This window comes from Oxyura jamaicensis, chromosome 9, assembly GCF_011077185.1.
Source record: "Oxyura jamaicensis isolate SHBP4307 breed ruddy duck chromosome 9, BPBGC_Ojam_1.0, whole genome shotgun sequence".
Classification (NCBI taxonomy): Eukaryota; Metazoa; Chordata; class Aves; order Anseriformes; family Anatidae; genus Oxyura; species Oxyura jamaicensis.
This window is the reverse complement of record NC_048901.1, coordinates 5,332,789-5,349,564: the sequence shown is the minus strand read 5'-3', so window position 1 is coordinate 5,349,564 and position 16,776 is coordinate 5,332,789. Positions and strand designations below refer to the sequence as shown.

General features: G+C 44.7%; 1 protein-coding gene across 2 annotated transcripts in view; it reads right to left on the bottom strand.

The window, feature by feature from the left end:
* EPHA4 (EPH receptor A4) overlaps positions 1-16,776 on the bottom strand; it is a 97,243-nt gene that overhangs the window by 48,155 nt on the left and 32,312 nt on the right. For both annotated transcript variants that reach the window (XM_035334682.1, XM_035334681.1), the window contains exon 4: positions 11,827-11,982. In XM_035334682.1, the coding sequence (XP_035190573.1) occupies positions 11,827-11,982 (156 nt within the window). The remainder of the gene's footprint in view (positions 1-11,826; positions 11,983-16,776) is intronic.

The window sequence follows — 16,776 nt, the reverse complement described above, 5'->3', positions numbered from 1 at the left end:
CACATGTTCAACAGGACAAAGAGTATTTGGATTTTTTAAGAAGCAGCTATGTGAGGAAAAAAGTCTTAAATGACACAGAGGTCAACTGTACCTACTTATCATCAGCACCTAGATGAAAGGCTTCTGCTGCAAAAGTAGCTGAGCAAGGACTGTGTCTCTGTGCTCAACTTCACAAATACGAAATTAATATATTAATTTTGAGAGGAGGGAAATCCTCCCTTCCTGCCAAACCTTTGAAGCACAGTCTCTGGGCTAAGCAGAGCTGGCAGGCAGAATTAGTGCCACGAGAAGACAGCACAGGCCAGGCCCTGCGACAGGGCCTCCTCCTGCCTGCCGCACCACGGGGCTGCAAGCCTGGATTTTGGTTTATACGCTGGCAGCACACGGGACTCCTAGGGACAAAACCCTTTCACCCAAGTGCAGTGAGACCCTGAGAGGAAAAAGCAAGCAGCTTTTTCTTACAGAGTGCTACCTGGCCACATCACGCTGCCCAGGGCTGGGACAGCGTGGGGCCAGTGCCCCCTGCCAGGGTGGCCCTGCTTGGAGGCCAGAAGATGTGCCTGTTAGCTCACAGACAGCAGCCGATTTGGGGTTAATCTCAGACTTGCTCTGACGTCCATTAAGATATTTTCCAAGGCTCTAGGTCCAGTTTCACGTGGGAAAATGTGCCAGAATGAATCAAGCTCCTCAGAAGCAAAAAGTCAGTAATTAGTATGTGGGACAGGGCAGAGCAGTGTCTAAACAGAGACGCAACGAAGCGGAAAACCAGGGAAGCAGATGCTTGCAGGTCACAGAGATGAGCGCACCACCTCCAGCATGAAAAGGAAGATGCGGGGGAGTTTCCAAATGGTGGGCTGACATTGCAGTGAGGAGAAAAGCAATTTCCTTTCTTTCTGGAGCATAGTTGTTAATGGAGCTGTTGGCACCGGGAGTGGGGAGCAGTTTCAGATTGATGGGCCTGGTTTCAGATGTTGAAACACGGGGCGTATCTGCTCCTTCAATGGTGATCAGGATTTGCTTTGTTTCTGACAACAGAGCCACTGCTGCTGGAGGAGAGGAAAACCCTTTCATGGCCGTGGGAGGCTGGAAATGCCAGCACGGGGGGCACCGAGAAAGGGACCTGCCCCACTCTGGCCCTGGGGGGACCCCAAAGAGGACCCGGTTTGACCACGGGACCTGCGAGCAGGATCCCTCGCCCACCTATTCAGCAGCACCGTGAGCAGACATGTGGGGAACGGAAGTTTTTAATTTTATTCCTTCTTGAGGCTCCATAAATCTTGCTTCACAATAAACCCATCGAAATCAACTGAGCCATGAAGCAAATGGAAAGACCTTGGGTGGAGCAACTTCACTGTGTGTGTCTGTGCTCAGGGAAACACCGAAGAGTCTGTTTAGCAACAAATAATCTTTGTCAAGCTAATCTTGCTATCTTCCTCAACCCTCCTATTAGATTTACTTAAACGTGTTGGGCAATGCAGATTGTGTATGGCTTTCCCTTGCTGCAATAAGCTACAGGCTTTATATCTTTTTATCTCTCTTTCATCCACAGATAGATGGATCTATCTTAAGGACACGTACCCCATGCCAAATGAATATTCAGGAAGACTACAGTCTTTAAGGAGTTAGCAGCATGAGCACTGACTTGCACTAAGGATATATTTTCACAGTCTTACCTGCATTTTAACTTTTCTATCCGCAATTATTTCTCTCCCTCCATTCCTACAAGGTACTCAGGTCCCACTCCCAGTCAGAGGCCTCCTGCAAGCCACTGCAAGGCTGATAAGAGGCTGTTGAAATCCATGACAAAGACAGGAATCATCACCTGACCAGCTCCCTCCTTCCCACCCTGTGCTACCCTATCTGAGCCATCTCTGCGGATTACAGGCCTCCCTGAGCAAACTTAAGGAGCCCCCTGCCTTGTGCCAGGGACTGACAGCTTCCCCAGAGAAGCCCCAGGCATGTTCTGCAGGACTGAAGGAGCCCCTTTGCAGCGTAGACACAGCTGTCAAGTGAAGCAGGGTGCAGACATGAGGACATTTCATTAAACTGTTTGCACGAGAATAATGTTTAGCCTTTAAGGCACATTGCAGGACCACTAGAGGTTGCAGGCTCAACATGCGCTCGTTGTTCAGATACCAGCCTGCTGAGGAAGTCATCCCAAAGCCCCTTTCTTCCTGACACCAAACAACAGTACAGCCACAAGAAGTTCAGCCCAGTGGAGGTGGCAGGAAGAAGAAAGCCTACTCAACACAGTGAACAATTTGAGAAGGCGAACAGCACAAACAAGATTAGCAGCAACAGAGTGAAAGCTCCTCCTGCCCTCGGGGATCCGTCTTGCCCAGACCTCCAAGCGTGCCAAAGGGAAGGTGCCAACACCAGGACCCTCAGTGTGCCCCAGGACAGAGCAGCCACAGGCACCCCAGCACTCAGTAAACCTTGCTGAGCACTGAGCCCGAAGGAGAAAGCCTGAGCAGACTGGGTGTACCACAGACCTGTGGGGAAGGTGCTGGAGCTGGAGGGCCCCCAGCCAGCCAGCCAGGCTCAACCTGCCCTTCCTGCAGCTGCCAACATGGGCAACTGACAAATACCTGTGGAAAGAACTGCCCTAGGATCTGAGGGCAGAACTGTAAATGTGCTGTGCGACTGCATTTAAATGGCTGTAACAAAGGTTTTAATATCACTGGTTTTACATCTTGCTTTTTTATTTTTATTTTTTTTTATTACTGATCTGCCCAGCACAGTGCTTCTCTGAAAGCCTCTGTGGGTGTATGCAGTAAATTCAATTACAGTTTTCTACAACCAGACCAGACAGACTTGTTTGACACAGAGAATACTGTCTTCACTAAACCAGTTTAGTTCAGCAACAGTGTATGGTTAGAAGGCGTGGATTAAAGGACAGTGAAAGGAGACGAGAAATAAATGATTCCAGGCAAAACACCTCCCAAGTGACTTAGTTGTCCCACGAAACAACAAGACACGAGGAAGAACTTGCATCTGGGTCCTGTGCTGCCCCAGGCTGACAGAAAGTCAGAATCTCAATGCTGACAACCAGCAACCCCATATTTTGGGCAGGCCTTTAGAGCAGCCTGAGCAGATTTAATCCCCTGTGAGGAGCAATGGTGACAAACAACGTTTGTTCACCAAAGCCATATATATGTGACTACAAAAAATCTTTGTTTTTTTTTTTCTTTTCCCAGAGGTCCTATAGACAAAGCATTGAAGACAACAAAGCTGCAAGGCTTTGGCCTGGCCAATTTTAATGGACCTAAGTAACCATTACAGGCTATTTTCTTAGGCTGAAAAACAGAAACATCAGAAAACAAACCAAAAAGTACGTCAGCAGAAGGTCCTGACACTTACTGACTTAAAGTGAATTCAGGACTTTGAGAAACCCACTGTGATGGCACTGAAAGTAAGGCTCTCTCCAGCTGTCCCAGCCCATCCCCTGGCAGAGGGCTCCTCACCCAGAGCTCCTTTCTTTGTGCCGGCTGCGTCTGCAACCACTGATGGTGGTAGTGGATTACTTTGGCAGCAACATTACCCATTAAGGACTAGGTAGGTATTATCAGTATTTGGACTGTAACCACATCTGTTTACTATTAACCTATGTTATGGTTAATATTTATTACCTTGAAAGATACATCTGTGGGAGGACATCTATTAAAAACGCAAGCTGAAACCCACACTCCACAGAAGTGCTAATGGAGATATTTCAAATATATACCCTCAAGAAGCCAAGACTTCGTTATGAGCATCCTGTCTGTCACCAGATCAGTGCATTTAAACTGCAGTCTCTTTTAAAAAAATAAAGATGCTTTCAAAGCCTATGTATGCGGCTGAGTAACAAGCAGGATGAGGTTTTTCAGCCCTGGTAGGAGAAAATGATTAAAAAAATAATTTAGTCTATATGTGCATGTGTGTAAAAGCACATTTCTCTATCAGGTAACGGATGCCTCTGCAGCCAGGGCAATGGATAATTATTTTCAAGTGGGTTGTCACCCTGCATTCAGTCTGCGTTTGCCTGACAGTGTGAAATCGGAAGGAAGCTTCATTGGCAATTCCCACCAGACATCAGAAAACCTCAAGCATGTAGAAAAGACTTTAATCTTCTTTAACCGTCCCCGCACTCTCCTTGAGGAAAATATCAGCTCTTTTTTGAGGCAGAAAAAGCAGACCTTAGCTTGATAAGGATTAAAAATTACTCTAACACTAAAATAATATGATAGCCTGCTGCAGTTGGAAGCTTTAACTTCACCCTCAAACAGAGAAAACTCTATAAACGTACTGGTAAGTGCAGCAGAGTGCCAATTATATGTTTGTTAATCAATCAGATGGACAAGAAAGCTTCAATGGGCCTCAGACCAGGACTGACAATAGGATCCTCTTTACAAGCCTGCACCAGAGAGAAGCTGACCCTCTTCATCTGCAACAATTTCAAAGGGAACTCAGGGTATTCAGAAATCTTGAGCTAATTTGCTATATAATAAACAAGATTCGTACAACAGGGAAGACTGCTATGACTCACTGTACTGTAAAAGCAGCCTAGTATGAACTGGACTGATTTGAATCAGCAGATTTGGCTTTGGCTATGCTACAGACATGCAGTCAAAAGTTAAGTCTTTGATAAGTTACAGGAACAGCAGGCACCTGGAAGTAAGCTTCCAAATGTCTAATAGCAGGAAAACCTAACTGGAAATGCAGTATCAGAAACAGTGAGAAGTTCAGCACATCTTCTGCTATACAAGATCTGAAAGACAGCTTGTGTGTACAACACAGCAAGAATAAAGATAAGAGATGCAGAGCTGTGCAGCAGAAGGATCCATACAACGAACTCCAAAGATCTCTGAGCATATCTACACAGAGCAATGAAATGTGACGTGAAGTACACCACGTCCCTTTGAAGGGGTTAGCTGGAGTTCCAAGAGGCAATAGGGCTGCACGAGGGTTTCTGCTGTCCTGTCAGCCTCGTCAGTGTGACCACAATGCTGCTCTCTCCACGGAGCTCATGATGCTGTTACTGCACGATGAGCCTTTAACAATTCTAATCAATACTGTAACTCAATCATGAGCCGAACATTTGTCTCCCTGGAGGCAAGGCTGAGTGAGAAATAGAGAGTTTACTATTTTGGGAGTGGATGCAAAGAAAGTAATTATTAAATAATCAATTAAACTCTTTAAGTTGCCTTACTGAAATGTCTGGCAAAGTGGTGCCAGGCACAGCCTTCAAGAAAAAGCACCTCAGCCTCCTCTTTCCATTTCATAAAGCTTCATTAAACATGGACAACTGTGGTGCTGTCAATAAAGCTTCAGCATGTGAGATGTGAAGCCCTTCAGATAAACCTTTCTTGTTGATCTCCACCGATCTGAAAGACAAGTTATAATGCAGAGCAAACTCCCGGGCTGTGTAGTTTGGGCTCAGAAGCAAAGGCCACGCTCTCCTGTGACAGTTGTGTATCTTGTGGCCACTAATTGCTTCTTTCAGCAGTTGTGGACAGGTCTCCTGTTGCTGTGGGCCAGTTTACACAAGTGCTGACAGTTGGGGAAACCCTCGCTTCTTGTCTGGCTGGCTACTCCTGACCATTTATCATTATAGATCATGTGTTTTTACAACTGGTGAGACTAAAGTCAACAGTCTACAAGACACAGCAGCCACTTGAAATATCAGTCATCTGCTTCCCCCTCCCTCCTTTCTGTGCATGGTTAGCATTGCAATGGGGTTTTAATAAGGCATCTGATTTGGTAAACAATTCTTAATTTATTTACTCGGGCAAGACTCCTTTGACTTCAGCGGGAGTTCTGCCAAGCTAGGGATCTTGGGCCGGTGCCAATGATAAAATGCCCATTTCACTGGCATGTACGATTTCCTATTGAGTTGCCAAAGAACCCTGGTTACCAGCTTCACAATCGCCTTTGTTTCCTTTACATGGAGAACAATGCAGTTGATATTTCCTCTTCTCTCCAGGCAAAGGGAGTTAAGCAAAAAGGTCCAGTTACTGCTGGCAGAGGTATGGGAAAACTGATGCTTGCAGGTGCTGCTCTGTGGGCTCTGTGTTTCTGTCCCCAGAACTGCCAAATAGGAACACTTTGCATTGCCACATATGCTAAGACACATTACATCTTCTCTAATATGCTGTGCTGCAGACAACATCACATGTGTCCACTCATTCTTGCAAGATAAAAAGAAAAATTCCACTGTGAATACCAGAAGGTTATCTGACAGTTTGACAGGAAAGAAATCCAACCAGAGAAACATGTCATTCTGTCACTGGTCCAACTGCTGGATTTCTTATTGTTAGTCCTCTAATTTGCTCCAATGACTCTCCAGAACTGGGGCCTGACTAACCAAATCAAAGCCCCCACTTAATTGAGTAAATGTCTCAGCTAATTTAAGGCTCTGAACAGAGAAAATCAGAAGACAGCTAATAAACAGTTGCTGTATTTAAAGGAATGACGATTTTAAATCTACTGATTATAAACACGCATTGTCAAATTACTCCCGTCTCCTCTCTTAAAGCCATAACCGCTTCCCTTCTTATTCAGTGCTTTCTCCGTTCCTTCAGTCTGTCTCCACAGACGACGGGGCACAGCCTTCTCCTCTGAGATCCCCGTCAGTCACAATCCCAGCCCTTCCCTTCAGTCTGGCAGCAATGGAGGATCTATTTTCCCAACCTACCTGGAAAAATTGTTCTTTCCATACCGCTCAACCACTGCTCTCTCTCACGTTGCAACTGCCACACTGTACCTTACAAGGCACCTTGACATACTGTTTACACGATGAACAACCTTATAGGATGTTTTAAGAACAAAATCATTTACTAGAGGCATGGACATACAGAAAGGTGCAAAATTATTACGCAGTACATTTTACTTCTGAAGATCAGGGGCTGTGCTGGCAGATAGTTCACGTTATAGAGAGGGGGCTCCTATAAAACCAGGGCCAAAACAAGTGTGCAAAGCCCTGCAAAGGAAGCAAGGCAAAGCCAGTGCAAAGCTACCTACAACATACCAGCCATTATATGACCTTGTGCTGTATCCTACTTTCTTACTCTTCTAAAAGGCAGAGCACTGGTAATCAGCGTCTGTCTGGAAATTCAGAAGAGGCACAAGTTAAGTTGAAGGAAAAAGAGCACACTTGTTTATTTAGAAGCCTAAGCAATCATAATAAACATATGCTCAACTAATCAGCTCCCGTGTAATTACTCATTTGCAAGCATAGTTATTAGGTAGGTAAATTCACTCTTTTTTGGAAATGCAGGTCAAATATTTATCTCCGAGATACATTAAATGCAATACAAGATTGAGCTAAGGGCATATATTAGAGTGTAATATTTACGAAATTGAAGTGTTTAGACCTTTCGGACCTCTTTTAAAACCTTGACCTTGGAAACAAATAAGGACAGTGTTATTTTAATGTGCATTCAAATTTTAACAACACAGTCACACAGCTCTAGTGGAATCCACATCAAGTTTCCACTGTAGATTGCTCATCATTTCATTATGGTTCATTATGCTGATAACTGTCAGAAAGCATTAGAAGCAGGGGCCTTGAGTAATAGCACTGAAATGGTAATTTAAAAACAATATACTTTCTGGAGGAAATACAGCAGTGCACTAAATTCAATTAGAAGAGGCGAATGTAAAGACAACTAAGTGACATTTGCTGTTTCAAGTCAGGTTCTTCGATTTCTTGATAACCTAAACTGGAGAAAGACCTTTTAAAGCAGGCACTTTTCTCTTGCATCTCACTGAATTTGCCCTCATTATCTCTAAGCTTCTCTGGTATAAACTGTCTTAAATGCAACCGTTTCAGAAATATTTCAGGCCACGCCAAAATACCAATCAAGCAGTCACTGGGTGGCACAACGGACTAAATTTTTCAGGGTCATTTACCGAGACAAATTTCAAGCTGGACAGCCTGTGCTGGTAGTCTCTCTTTTGTAAAGGGCTTCCAATTAAAAATCATTAATAATCGGAATCAAACGGACAATATAAACAATACAAAACCATCCTGTACTTGCTCATAATGTGAGCATTGTTTGTTAAGAAGCAGTCTGAGAACCCGACTCATTAATGGTGGGGACGTGGGACCAACGCCCATTAGCTCAGGCAGGAGCTGCACCTGCCTGCACCAGGCTGCAATTCAGAGAGTCTCCTACCCGCATCCTTACGGAGAAGGAAACTTGGGAACAAGGATCATGATTGAGACTGATTGTTCATCAGCCTTGGGGATGTGTGTGCTGGTAAGGCAATTTACTCCCCATTAGATTGCTAACCCTATGAAAAGCCCATCCCCTCAGCAAGCATTGAAACATAATGAAGGTCTGAGTATTTGCCTTAATGCAACTTTTGCAGTGTTTCCAGAAGGGAAAAACATCTGTGTTTTCCACAGTTTGTGCTTGAATGTACTACAGGTCAATCATACCACCTCCATGCCCAAGCACACAGCTGACAAGCCCACTGTGTCTCAAAACTCAGAGTCTAAATTCCCGACTTAGGTCAATGAGGCAGATCCAGGGCGGCTCTGCTCCTCAGTGGTGACAGACACGATGATGAATATCCCCATGAGGCAAGAGTGAGGGAAAAGAGGCAGCAGTAAATGTGTATGTCAGGGTTTCTATGCCTGGCCTTCCGACACAGCCCACTGTCTCCTATGCTCACATCCAGCCATGTTCTGCCCTTTCTCATAGGAGATTTAAGGCAGACATAACCACTCACTTCAGCAGAGATAAATAGAGCAGAATGCTAAAAATGGAGCACGAGTTATTTGTTGAGATTGTATGCCTGGCTTAGCTAAAGGTTAGGTACAGTTTTTACAATTCAACAAGGGACAGAGATGTCAGGTCGTGGCGTTAAGGAGCAGGAAAACGCTGGAGCACCTCTTCTGACCAGCGCATCAGGAAGTGGGTATTGCTCAGTAGTTACATGGGAGTTGTGAGAAGGGAAAGGAGAGGGAATTCTCCAATTCCCCTTCATCCACTAGCACAGTCAGGCTAATGGAAAGTCCTAACAGTCCTCCTCCCCCAATCCACAAGCTAGATAAGTGACGAGGCCAGCCAGTCTATTACTAAAGGAAATCAATAGCCAAGGGTCAAAGCTCTACAAAAACACATCCTAAGAAGTCTGAAGTTCTTCATCTCAAAAATTGTTTAGAAATAATAAAGAAAGTATCAATCCTCAGTCTATTCCAGGTGTTGTCTCCAAATTACCTGATGTTACTTATATTCACCTGGTCTAATAGTTCTCCAAGTGAACAGAAACCTGATTTTACAGGCCAGTGGAGCAGAGTCTATCTTTTTGCCAGAAGAATGGATCTCAGATACTGCGTTTTATTTCTTCATTAGTGTGCCGTCACACTGAGTGATTACTAAATGCTGGGCTGAATGAGAATACCAGGGTTAAAGAGAGCATAATGAACAAAGAAGGCACCTGATTATTATGGCTGTCAGCACAAGGGAATTGGGTTTGTCACCTGGTTTAACCAACTGGTAAGAACTGATTAGAGTCTGAATCCGTCTGAACGAACCTTTGATGTTTATGCTCCCTTCCGTCTCCTCATCTTGTCAGGAAAGGTGGACAAACGGGGACTTTCTTCCGGAGGGGCTTCCTTCGGCAGGAGCCCTTTAAACGGCTTCTGTCACTTGCCTCAAACACTTGCGAGATGGCCACTTGGTGCGGGGAGCACGGCAAGCAGCGGCCCCACCGTCCCTGAGCGCCTTGGGCCTGCGCCACACGGGCTGTGTGCCCGGGCAGGTACCGCCACCACAGCCATATTCAAGCTCTGCTGAGGCAACCTCAGAGAGAAGGTAGCAGCGAGCAAAGCAGTGGGTGGGGGAGCAAAACTGCCCCCACGAGCCAGCTCAGAAATAATTTCTGGGTCTTCCTTCACCTTGGATCACAGAAAAAGCAGCTTTTAAGCTGCTGGTGAATTCAAAGCTCTCTGAAATGGGATCTCCAGAGACAGGCCTGTTTCCCAGGGCCAGACGTCCGTGGGATCGTGCTGTCAGCCTGCCGCTACGTGCCAAGTCCTCCTAGACTGCTGCAGAGATTAAGACAGAGAGTAGCATCACGGCCCTTGCCCTCTCTTTTTCACTCTTCATATTTGCAGTGTAAAAGACCGAGATCGGGGACTTCAACTTTGACTGACCTCCACAGACCAGAGTGGGGAAGGCTGCCAGAAGCAGGCCCAAGACTTGACAAAAAAGGGCTAAGCTTGCAGGAGAACATGCTGTAAGCAAACATACATATCATTTGTTCACAATTCCCCCATCTGGAACTGTTTTGCTCTCTCTTCAGACTTTGGTCCCTGCACATGCCTAGTTAAATTCAACCAGCTGATTACTAATTTGATTTTGGTTCGGTCAGGATATCACTCACTGCAACCAGGGCTTTATGAGAAACTTTTGCTGGTATAATGTTATTTAGGATGTATCTTTTGACAACAGTTTTATTGTTGCAAAAAGACATCTTCCCTAACAAAATTGTCAGGCTTTACATCTTCCAGTGTAAATTGTGTTATAAAAAGCATGATCTTACCCACTTCAGCAAGGTTTCACAACACAGCTAGACCTCCATCCCCAGTCAATGTTTGGCAAGGCTTACAGGGACCTCTCTGCTTTCCTGCTAAGCAAAAGCAGCTGCTCCTGGCTATGCCCAGACCTGCTTAACCACCACCCAGCAGAGCTTACAGCTGAAAGGAAGGAGATTGCTGAGGAAGAGCTCAAATCAAGGGGGTGCGGGGAAGGGATGAGTGCTGCTGAGTTATGGACATGCTTTGTTTCTGCCTTGTAAGGGAGAAATTAAGATTTAAACAAATGTGAGTCATCTCTCTAAAATGAATTTGGAATATATTAAAATGTTACAAAAGAAATATCTCAGCCTTCCCTCACAGACACACACACACTACATAAATATACAGCTGAGCTCCAAAAATCTGGAAGCATTTCCAATGGCTTTCAGGGAAAGCCACACATGGATATCCCCTAACACAACACAACCCTTTCACTTATTGTTTCAAACTGCTCTGCTCCTATAGAAACGAAAACCAAAGCTCTAGATGATCACGATTTAACACCAGGGCATGTCTAGAATCCCAGGTCTTTGGCTGCCTAAACCATTAGCTGACACAGAGGACAAGGAGCTGTTCCAGTAACTCTGCGGGTGCGCTCAGCGTGCTACGCCTCTTTTTCCCCATGCTGAAAACGTTCTGGTGGAACTAAAGCATAATTCCATTTGCTGTGCACGATGTATTTATATACAAAGGATAAAATAAACCCTACTTTTTTGGGTTTGTTTCATTATGCTTTAAGATTCATTATTACCATTCTTCTCAGAAGAACGCTTTTATGCTCCTAAGGATCACCAGCAACATTTTGAGCAAAGTAGGTATTTAATGAAATTATAAATATTATATATTTACCCTATGTAATATGAGAAAACCTGTCACAATTTCTAGAAATATCAACATTTAAGAAGATGAAAGGTGCTCAGACTGGAAATTAAGTCCTGTAATTAGACCCAACTCTGTTATTGATGTCTGCAAGTCACTCCTCTTCCAGCTCCTCATTTATTTAGACTGTAAGCTCTCAAGGGTCAGCGCAATCATGTCACTGTTAGGAATTCCAGGCTGAAAACTAAATGTTTTTTCTCCCAGAAGATGATCCAAAATGCAGACTGCAACTGCAAAGGACTGCAGGAGCTAGTGAACACTGCTGTCAAGTTGGATTCCTAGACACAGCTGTCCAGGCAATGTGTCACCCATGCACATTTGAAGAAAGACAGAGGAAATAGATGATGAAAGGGAAAGAGACCGTTTAAAGACCAACTTACGAGTGCAGGGCATGGATGCAGCATCATTTTCAGCTCGGAAAAAGCCCCGGTCGCAGGTGCAGGAGGTAGAGCCTTCCCAGATGGAGTAGCTGTGAGGCGGGCATTTGGCACACGCAGCATCTGTCGAGAGCGCCTTGTAGTATCCGATTTTGCAGGCTACATGGAGGAACAGGAAGGGAGAGTGTTACTTGCCCAGGATGCGATCATAAATTGCTGGCTTACTTATTCAAAATCGAGGAAGGAGACATTTCAAAAAGATCTAATGATGTCCTCTTAGCCCCAGGTGAAGAATTAACAATCATCACATTCTTAATGAGTACTCCTATGTCAGGATATACTGATTTCTAATTCCAACAAGAGCCATTCTAAAAGCTGGCTTGGAGATGGTAAAAAAAATTATGGTCTTGTGTTGACACTGCCAGAAAATCAGCTGCCTCTTTGTGCTTACCACGGAGTTAACACATCGCTTAACCCATGTCCACCTGCATTCACACACACACAGAGCACAACAAAAGGGGTTCGATTGGTTTATTCTATGACCACTTAAGGAATGGCAGCTGACAGCCAGATACTGCCAATTTTGAAGAGGGAGTGGGATAGGAACCCACAGCAATTGGCAGCGAGGCCCTCAGCCTGCCATGCCCGGAAATGGCTCGTCTCCCTCCTGGCAAGGCAGGATTCATTTGGCTCCTTCTCCCCCAGGGAGGAAATCAGTGATGTTCTCCCCTCCCCGAAGCCAGGGCCCATCAGTAACTGCACCACTGGCACGAGGACCCATGTGTGGCTTGGCAAGCTTTCCGTGACATCATCTTCATAAATGCAATGCTTACACGGATGGCTACTTCTACATCACTTGGAAAAAAACTCATTAGTATCACTAATAACACATTTTTAATAGCAGCTAACAGGTATGTCATCCCAGAAATGACTCCCTTGGCTACAGATAAAAGCCCACCATCACCACTAGCGTTCAGCGCTATGGAGAACAGAGAAGATGTGAGCACACAATCGTGCAAAAAGGAAAGGTTGTTCCAGCATTTGCTGCGTGACTCACTCTTGCCGCTTATCACCTACAGTACCTTTAGGGCTCACCAGACGCAGCTCACAGCTCCCACCTGCCCTGTGCCCACCCTGGGCTCCCTCTCCTGCTTCACCTTCCATCAGACCCTCTCCTCCTTCCCTCTTTCTTTTATGAAGCTGTCCAAATTGGGAACGGGAAGGGATTTTAGGAACACATTTATGAAGAGACAAGTTCTGTCGCACGCTAACCAAAGCCATTTCTGGCACTTCCTTACCGAGCCCTGGCTTTAGGATGTGCCGTGCGCCACCTGTAAAAGCGCTGGGACATCAACCCTCTCTGGCTGCCCCTGGACCAGAGGATCTTACAAAAACACATCGCTCGAACGACTAGGACATGCTCTCGGAGTTTATATATACCTCACACGATCAGATCAGGTTCAACGCACAAGGTGCTTTTTGGCCACACTTCCAATGACCTTGGGGATCCCGTGCAAAACAGAAAGGGGAGCTCTGGAGGGAGGAATCATGGGGAGGACAAGTACCTTTCCTTTTAGGCTATGACTGCAATATGTGGAGAAGGAGCTGTGCTATCGCTACACATCCTCCTGCGACTGGCTGGACAGCAGCAGCCAAGTGGCAGGTTCTGATCTGAGATCTCACTCCCAGTTTGGGTTGTTGTAGCTCAGATCAGAAATAAGGCCAGGCCCGTGCACAGCCAGAGCAGACACCCACGGATGGGATCCTACGGCCACATATAAAGAGGAGGGATGGGAAAAAAAAATGGTACAAGAGGAGAGCAAGCTGACTGCTCCCATCCATTATTCAAGGTTTTTAAAACAAAACACACAAACTAACATTACTTTGAACACGAGCATGACAGTTCACAGAAATTATTAAATGATGAGCCGCCTTTTGCATTTTCACAGTATTCAAGTACTCAGAGACAAACAACCCTGCACGAAGTGGAAGGTTCGGCACTGGCTGTAACGTGTTATTGGAAAGTTAGAAAAATGTCACAGGTTTTTGGGATCATTCCTCCCCCTCTTCTTTACGGGGACCAGATGGATACAGTGGGTACTGCAAGGTCAAGAGGCTCTAATTCAAGGATTTTTTCCCCTTTGTTTCACGCGCTGTATTTTGTTTTCTACCACATTAAGCCAAGATCATTAATATTTCAGGACCTGAAGAAAGCTCTCTGAAGGCAGGGGCTGCTCCTGAAGCACACACAGCCATTTTGCTTCAGCTGTACAAAATCAGCGGCCGCTGAGCAGTTCGCTGTCTTCATTTTAGTATGCCCATGCCAGGACGTGGCACAAAACAGCATCAGAGAACGTGGTGCATTAAACCAAGAGACCTCCGCGGTACCGTCGCTTAAAAACTTGAAACTAATCCTGGAGGAGCAGCTCTCTGCATCAAGCGCTGCTGCCGCACCTCTGCTCAGGCTGCGGACGGGCTTTTGGGGAGGTTGCTGGTTCAGCAGGCAAACAAGCAGCCTGGACAGAACCTGGCCCCTGAAATTCCTTATGGCTTGCTCAGGACAAATCTCCATTCTGCTGCTTTTCTAGGAAGGATTTGCCGGGTGAGACAGGGCATGAATGGCGTCCTTACACAGCTTTCGAAAGATACCATTGTAAAAAGATTAGTTCACATGTGCAACGCAAACTTTGAGTTCAATTCCTTAGCTTTGCCTTAATTAGTTCTTTCTGTTAGCTGAAAAAAAAAAAAAAGAGAGAAATCTTTTCTCACATTCAGATCACCCGCAACCATAACAAGGTTACAACCATCTGCACTATATCCAAGGAAAATTCTCAAACAAAAATATTTCCAATATGAGAAAGCTGTCAGCTTTTTCTCAGAACAAATCACACTGATTCTAAATGGACACCAGCATGAAGTAATTACGCTGATATCTGTGAGTTCCGATGTGTAAATCTGTTTAATTTATATTTCTCCTGAAGTGAGACGGGATTTATCCAACATTGCTGGTCAGCACTACGTGATTTTTTATTTTCATTTTTTTAATTTACCAGCGATGCATGTTCGAACTGCAGAAATTGTTCCAAAGAATCATGGAGCTGCAGTCAAATCTCTATGTAAATTTTTCTCAAGCTGTTTTTCAAACTCTATTTTCTCATTAAAAGCTGATTTTCTGACTCTTATGGTTTTCTTTTTTCTTTTTCTTTTTCTTTTTTTTTAAAAAAAAAAAAGAATGCACGTGTGGGCTGGAAAGTCTGCTTGCTTGCTCTCGCCAAATGCTGAATTTTCCATTAGAAAATTTCAGCCAGCAATTTCAGAATTTAAAAACCTATCTCATAATGGATGTAGTCCTAGTCACATTCTTTTAGTCATAGCTACAATAAAATCCGAGTATTAAATAAATCGTAAACCCATTTTTAAATAGGCTTTGATTTTTCTCTGATTTGGGGAAAAAAAAATCTTTAAAATTGTTCTTCTTGCATATTTAAAAATGTTCAAAAAATAAATAAAAACGGGCACACGAAGCCTGGGCTGCAGAGCCGTGCCCTTATAAACCACTACGCCGAATCTGCGACCTCCAAACGCGCCCTGCAAGAGAAGCGCCCGCAGCCTGGATGCAGCCCAGGGTGGGAGCAGCAACTGAAGGAGGAAGGGGCTCCCGCGGCGCCCCCCTGCCCAGGAGGAACCAGCGTACCACTAAGAACATTTATTATCACAGGCACGTGAATGACACAGCTAACAGTCTGTGGGTTTCAAGTCAACGAGGGTAGCCAGCTTTGATGGAAAACCCTAGGATAATATTCTTGGTTAACTGAAGGACAAAGCAAATAGTTCAAGAACAGCTATGTCAGTGTCAAGCTCATCAATTTCATCGAGAGAAGAAATTTGTGCGCCAAATACTTTGATAGCATATTGCATGTTTTTCATCAGTGGTTACTTTTTCTACAGCTCCTGCCCGTGTGAAAGAATTTTAAGCTCTTGTTTTAATTGCACCCTTAGGAATAAAAAGTTAGTTTTATTTTCCCCCTCTAATGTTCTTCCTATTCTTTAAAAGGATGGATTTTCTCTCTCAGATTGTAACAAAACCACATCTGCCACATAAGTAGGCAGCATCTTCTCAGCTCTCTTTTACTGTTATTACCATTTCTGAGCAGATTTTTGTGTGTTAATTATAGAACTCAATTGTTTGGATAGCCTCTTTTGATGAGCTTTCTGCCCCGAACCATGAACCCCTCTGTTATTGTACAGCTGTTTTAGTTCCAAATGCTCATCAGGGTTTTCTAATTGTCAAGCTGTCCCAGTGACTAGTTCTTTTGACCTAAAAGTCAAAGAAAGGGAGTCACCCTTGTCTCTCCGACATGAATACCATGGGAGTCCCAGTGGCCCCCCTCATGCCTGCGAGACAATGCCTTTCCAGATCATTGCCACTACAAGCATAATTGGTTTTTGGGTGAAATGAGAAGATTTTAAATAGGATGAATTAATGAGTTTCTTGTAAAATTAAGTCGTTCTCCTGGTCCAATCTAATTACTCACTGTAATGCCCCTGAGGGTGATAAATAAAGATCCTTTAGAAGCCAGCGGGTGAAAAGAAAAAAAAAAAGCGCCTTCTCTTTCTTAAAAGTCAGGTTGCAGAATTAGATGCGATGTACCAAACGCTGCTTCAAGTAAAGTCAGATTCCTTTGATGTTCATACTGAAAGATCTTTACCTCCTATTTTGCCTCCTATTAATAATGACTGTATGATCTCTACAAATTAAAATGAGCTCCACATCTTTAACTCCTATCTCCGATGGGAAAAGCTGAGCCTGTATTCCTGTGGCACTAATGCCACGCAGGAACACAAACGCAGCCCCACCAGGGAATGACGACTGCTGGGCTTTGGGGCAGTTTGACTCCAGAGGGCAAACCTGGGAGAGGCTTAACCACAACTTCAGAGGCACCTTCAGCTGCC